This window comes from Ictidomys tridecemlineatus, chromosome 11, assembly GCF_052094955.1.
Source record: "Ictidomys tridecemlineatus isolate mIctTri1 chromosome 11, mIctTri1.hap1, whole genome shotgun sequence".
NCBI classification, from domain to species: Eukaryota; Metazoa; Chordata; class Mammalia; order Rodentia; family Sciuridae; genus Ictidomys; species Ictidomys tridecemlineatus.
Window position 1 is genome coordinate 856,591 of NC_135487.1, and position 6,125 is coordinate 862,715.

General features: G+C 60.8%; 1 protein-coding gene across 7 annotated transcripts in view; it reads right to left on the minus strand.

Moving 5' to 3' along the window:
• The window catches only part of Morn1 (MORN repeat containing 1), a 49,179-nt gene that overhangs the window by 42,680 nt on the left and 374 nt on the right, over positions 1-6,125 (minus strand). For 6 of the 7 annotated variants that reach the window (XM_078025044.1, XM_078025045.1, XM_078025047.1 and 3 more), the window contains exons 2-6: positions 5,202-5,273; positions 3,804-3,902; positions 2,933-3,043; positions 1,793-1,883; positions 862-949 (exon numbers count right to left, since the gene is read on the minus strand). In XM_078025044.1, coding sequence (XP_077881170.1) covers positions 862-949; positions 1,793-1,883; positions 2,933-3,043; positions 3,804-3,902; positions 5,202-5,273 — 461 coding nt within the window. The remainder of the gene's footprint in view (positions 1-861; positions 950-1,792; positions 1,884-2,932; positions 3,044-3,803; positions 3,903-5,201; positions 5,274-6,125) is intronic. The other variant, XM_078025042.1, reaches the window with a different exon arrangement.

The window sequence follows — 6,125 nt, forward strand, 5'->3', positions numbered from 1 at the left end:
GCCATGACGAGGGCCTGGGAAGGTCTCCCTACCTGCCCAGCTCTCCACCTGCCTCCTCAGAGCCTGAAGTCCCCCGGAGGGAGGGGACCACGCGAGCCTCACTCCTCCTGCCTGTCTATGCAGGGGACCTCCTGGGCCCACGTGTCTCTCATCAGCACGCTTTATGTGACCAGAAGTGACTCTCTCCTCTATAGGGCACAGTGTCACGGTCCTTCGTGACTCCAGGAGGCGGGCAAGCTGGTGCCAAGGCCTCCAGGGCCAGGTGTCAGTGAATACCCAAACTCAGCTCAACCACACCACCTCATTAAGCTTCAGTTTTCTCATCAGGAAAATGAAAATCTCAGTGCCTGCCCCAGGCGTCTTCAAGGGACCAGGGTCCGCCCCACGGCAGGCCTCGCTGGAGTTCACATCAGGCTGAGAAGCAGCCGGCACTGGAGCAGGCTCTGCACCCAGACCCAAGCTGCCAGGTGGAGAGGGAGGTTCGGGCCACACAGGGCCTCAGCTCCTGGGGTCTCCCTTGGCAGCAGGAAAGAAGGGCGCCCTCCCCAGGGCCTTGTCAGGGGCGGCCCCTGAGTGGGCTGCCGAGTACGCCGCAGAGCAGACGCCTCCTCGGGTCCAGCTGGAGAGGGGCCCTGCGTCCACTGGGTGGGGGAGCCCTGTGCTGACCGACTGGCTTTCTCATTCGCCTGACTCGGCACCAGGCCCGTCCAGCTGAGGACGCTGTTGTGGGGGAAGCCTTGCCCCTAGGGTGCCGAGGGCTGGAGGTGCCACCTGGAGGTGCCGCCAGGTCCAGCAGCCTGCTCCCTGGGGAGCTGCCCGCCACCCAGCCGCCCACCTCCCCTGTGGGTGGTGAGCAGATACCTCGTAGGTGGATCCGTCAGCGCAGTGCAGCACCCCGTGTCCCTGACGCCGGTCCTGGACCCAGTCCCCTTCATACTTATCACCGTTCCTGAGGGGCACAGCACAGGCCTCAGCAGGCAGCCAGGTGGCGGCTGTGACTCAGACCTGCTCCTCCCACTGGCTCAGCACGCACCACCCGGACCAGGGCAAAAACAGGCCCCCGAACAGATGGCCTGCGGGTCCTGCCTCCCCAGGGCCAGCTCAGGAGGGCTGGAGTCGGGCAGGACGTGTCTGCCTGACCCTGCAGGACCCGCTTCCCGAGCAGGCCGGCTCCACACCCTGCGAGCTCGGGGAAAGGGTGGACGAAACGGGAGAGGACGGGGAGCGCGCAGGGGGTGAGTGAGAACCGCTCTGGACAGGGCATTCAGGCCCCAGGCCTCATATCCTCGCCTGGAGGGTGGCTGTGCTGGCCAGGAGGCACCCCTCATCAAACCCGGGTGGCCGTGGCCTGGGGGAGACCACCTCCCCAGCCCACTGCCCCACCAGGTGCTTTTAACTTGGTTGAGTTGCAGACGGACAGAATGCTTTCCTTTCATTTACTTATTTCTACGTGGGGCTGAGGATGGGACCCAGGGCCTCCCACGTGCCAGGCTGCCCCACTGAGCCCCAGCCCCAGCCCACCAGGCATTTTAGTTGGGGGGGGTTGGACTTTTTTCCACTAAACACATAACCCGTTCGAATGAGGAGCGGGCAGGGCGCGGCTCAGCGCTTCCCACACGGGCAGGCCCTGGTTCCACTCCGGCACAAGAGAAAGAAAAGAGACGGTTCACAAAGTGACCCTGGGCCAGCGTTCAAGGACTGGACGCCCATGGCTGGCGCTCTGCAGAACCCACCCCACCCAGGGGCACCCCTGCTCTGGCCCCACCTGGCCCACCCCGAGACCCACACTCACTTAAAGAGCATCTGTCCCCGGCCATGCCTTCTGTTGTCATGGAACGACCCCTCGTACTCCTGTCCTTCCCCGTCCACCAGAAAACCCTGTCCTAGGAAGGAGCCAAAAGACACAAGGGTACTGCTACCTCCTGCCAGGGACGGCCTGCTCCTGGCTCTTGGGGTGACTGCCTTCCAGAGGGACTCTGCCTGCAGCCCCGTGGAGGCCCTCCCTGGCAGAGAGGCCAGCAGGAAGGGGTGAGCCGAGGGGAAGGCTGGGGTTCCGTGACCCTGCACCCAGGAGCCAGGCTGTCCTTCCAGGCTGGGCTACACAGGGGTCACGGGCACTGCCTGGACAGGAATAGCAAATGTGACTTGGCCACTAGTGGGCTGACCCGCAGGCCATGAGCCCAGCTCCAAGAGGCTGAAGGAGGGCTCTGTTGGAGGCCCCCAGACCCAGTGTCTGAGATGGAGAGAGCTGAGCGGCGCCGGGTGGTGTGAGGTCTGCACACGCTGGCTGGTGTCCAGAGGAAAGGTGAAAGGTGGCCTCAGGAACTCGTCAGCACTTCACATCTGGACACAGACATGGGACACAGCCAGCCTGGGAGGAAGGAAGCCACCCCTAGAGCGGAGGTGGCCCTGCCTGCCCGACTCCTTTCCAGATGTAGCCAGTCCTTCCACCAGTGGCTGGGCAAAGGGACAGGACCCCTCGAACCTGCCTCCTGACTTGCTCTGGCCAACAGACTGAGAAAGGGGCCGCTAGGCCCTGGGAGGGCCTATAGTCTCCCCTGGCAGTCCTGAGACACGGAACCTTGGGCAGCACCAGGCCTGCTGAGCTGTGGCTGCAGGCCTGGGGCAGCTCAGGTGAGACCAGAGGGCCAACCTGAGCACCACAGGAGCCTGAGCAAGTGACCCCAGTGTTGGGCATGAGCTAGGGGCAGCAGACAGCTGAGGTATGACCAGTGTCACTGGACACAGCAGGGGGGGCTTAGCAGGCGGACCTATACTGGATGTGGTCTGGGAGCAGAGATGAGGGCATGACCCTGCCCCCAGGGCCCCCACCTCCTTTTCCAAGCTCCAAAGCCAGACAAGCTGAGTCAGTGACCCCCATGCCGGAGTGGGCATCTGGCTCCAGCCCCCGCAGCACCCTGTGCACACAGACCTGCCCTCAGGCCGCGAGAGAGCTCCCCTTCATAGTGGCCTCCGGCTTTATACTTCATGACGCCATGTCCTTGAGGCTCTCCCAGAATGAAGTGTCCAGAATAGGTGTTTCCTGGGTAGACAACAGGAAGAAGTCAGTGCCATGTCCTGCATGTCCTCTCCCCTGACCAGTGTGGTGGCAGGGGCCACTTCACAGTGGACATCCCTGTCTCTCACTCCTCACATGGTTCATGGGGGACAAACAGGACGACCCGGGCCTGGTCCTCCCTGCCTTGGGGCCTGCTGCTGTTCCAGGTGACCTTCCCTGTGGGCACTTGGGGTCACGGTGTGGGTGAGACTTGTCCCCAGGCCACTGAAAACAACTGGAAGCAGAGCCTGAGGGAAGAGTTCCCTTGACGCCCCCCCCTGCCTGCGGGCTCACAGTGGGACACAACGGGACACAACGTGGTTGAAATGTCTTTCACAAAAAAGGAAACTGCAGCTGCAGGATGATCTTTTTCCTGACAGTCTTCCGATGCTGCCCAGGCTGGCCTCCAGCTCTTGAGTGCAAGTCAGGTGAGCCTCCTGCCTCAGCCTTTTGCAGAGAGGGGACAATAGCCCAGTGCCACCAGCACTGGCTGTGTGATGACAAATCTTTCCAGCTCATGTCTGGCAAGGTGGGCACACAGCCCCGACTGAGCTGTCCTCAGTGGACCAGGTTCCGCCTGGGCACAAAGGCTATCTTTGCCGCTGGTATGCTGTGGTCACACTGCTGTCCCAAGCTAGGGAACCTGGGGCCTCTCGTTTCCTCACAACACTGTGTCCAGCAGCAGGGGACCAACCTATGCCCGAGAGCGCCTGGGAGAGGAGGCCACATGTTCCTCTGCACTCACCTGACCAGGCCCAGTACCGGCACCCGAGCCCTGTGATCTCGCCATCCGCAAACTCGCCCTCATAGTAACTTCCATCGTTAAACAGCAGCTTCCCGTGACCTGGGGAGGACCACGGAAAGTCAGGGCCCGGTCCTCACTGCCAACGAGCCCTGACTCGCCAGCCTCGTCTCAGAGTAAGGGTGGCGACACCTAACCCTCAGGTCTCTCTGGCCCTGTCACATGTCCACCGTGTGCTCTTTGCCAGTCGCCCAGGTCCTCCACGTTTATCTCCAGAATCCTCCACCAGGAGCCAGAGGCAGCAGCACTGCAAGCTTGAGGCCAGCCTGGGCAACTCAAAATAAAAATGTGGGGCTGGGGGGTGGCTCAGTGAGAGGGCGCTCGCCTACCATGCATGAGGCACTGGCTTCGATCCTCAGCACCACATGGAAAAACTAAATAAACAAAATAAAGGTATTGGGTCCATCCACAACTAAAAATATTTTAAAAAACGTAAAGAGGGCTGGGTGGAGCCCAGTGGCAGAGCACCTGCCTAGCATGCAGGACGAGGTCCTTGGCTGCATCACCAGCACCACAAAAAAAAAGAATACAGTTCTCAAAACATCTAGTGACTGGAGTGCTCTGCTTTGTTCCGCAGCACTCTGCATTGGCTGGAAGGACCACAGAGGCCCAGAAGTGTACATGTTCCTATCTCCCTCCCAGAGGGAGGCAGGCAGGAGTGACTGGGGGCAACCCCCCACGCAGTCTGGGTAGGAGCTTCCACACCCTGGGTGTGGCAAATCACCAAGTAAAAGCTGAATGTCGAGAATGGAAGAGCAGAAGCCAGCAGATGTGGCCAGCCCAGCCCTCCGGGGAACACAGGAAGGACGTGGGCAGGTGGGGCCCAGCGACAAACAGCAGATGCTGGTGAGTCCAGACCCCGAACACTCACAGCACTTGCTATTGCATGTAGGGTATTTCAGGGGGTTTTACTTGAGGCTTTCTTTCCTCTATTCTTCTATAAAAGTAGGTCATCTCTTTATAATCAGGAAAAATCCTTAAAGCACATTTTTACTCTGGAAAAGATCAGCTAGCTAAGACTCCAGGGAGGACTTCCAAGCTGCCACTTCCTTTGCTGAAAGTGCCCCAAGGCTTGTGGTACCGCAGCTTGCCAGGGTGGGGTGGGAGCGGCTCCCTGCGTGCCTGTGGCTCCTCCCAGCCTTGCCAGTGGCTGGCAGCTGATGAGGGTGGCACCAGGGTACTGTGAGTGGGAGCAATGTGAAAGGGACTTACTCAGCACCAGCATGAGCCAGAGGAGGCTGGGACCTGCTGCTGGCATGTCCCAGGTCATGCTTGTACAGGGCCATGGCCCATCCCAAACTCCCCAGGAAGCTGGCTGCACCTGTGTGTGGGGTTTCCTACCGTGTATCTTCCCCTCTTTCCATTCTCCTTCATATCGAAAGAAAGAATTTGGGAATACGTAGACACCATAACCTGAACATTGAGAAGAAAAAGAACATAAGCGACGACCTGGCACTAAGACTGTGATATTAACAGACACCTGAAGGTGGACAGCTCTGGGCTCTGGAGGAGGTGTCTGTACGCTGTTGGCCTTTCAAGGAGTCTGTCCACTTCACCTGGGTTAACTGCTGAAAGGCTGTGTGAAGTTCAGTTTCCTGCTTACTATGGACCCCACCAGGGATCCTTTGGCTCCTGTGATACATGCGGGGCACCCACAGTGTGAAGACAGGACATGGAGAGCAGGGCCAGGACCAAACAAGCGGGCCCTAGGGAGTCCACATGTCTCAGGGGTGTTGGTGGGGGTTGGGAAGGACTGACCTGGTTAGCAGGAAGGTAGGGATGCAGTGTGAGAGCACAGAGGCCCTTCTGGGACCTTCAGTGGTCCGGACAAAATCCGGACTTACACCTAAGGAGGCCTGGCCAGCCTCCTCTCTGTTCATTCAGCTTTGGGCACCATCCCCACTCTCAACTCCGGGTGGAGCGCCCGCCGCCCGCCCAGGCAGGGGCGAGCCCCCAGCTCTGTCCGTGCGCCGACCTCGGGCCAGTTTCCACCTCACGACCCGCGCAGACTCTGGGTTCAAGCTGGTCTTGCTTTTCCCGGCTTGGGGTCAACCCCTATTAGAGTCTGCATCTCGCGGCCTACGTTTCCAGGGCCCCGCGTCGGGTGGGAGGTGGGGGGCCTTGCGCGCCCGCCCCGCTCGGCCTCGGCTGCGCGGCGCCCACCGGTGCAGCCCCGCCGCCCGCGAGCCCACAGCTTCGCCACCCCAGTGTCTGGGCGGCCGGCAGCGGGTTCAGACCCTGGCGGCCGCGAGCTCCGGGGCTCTT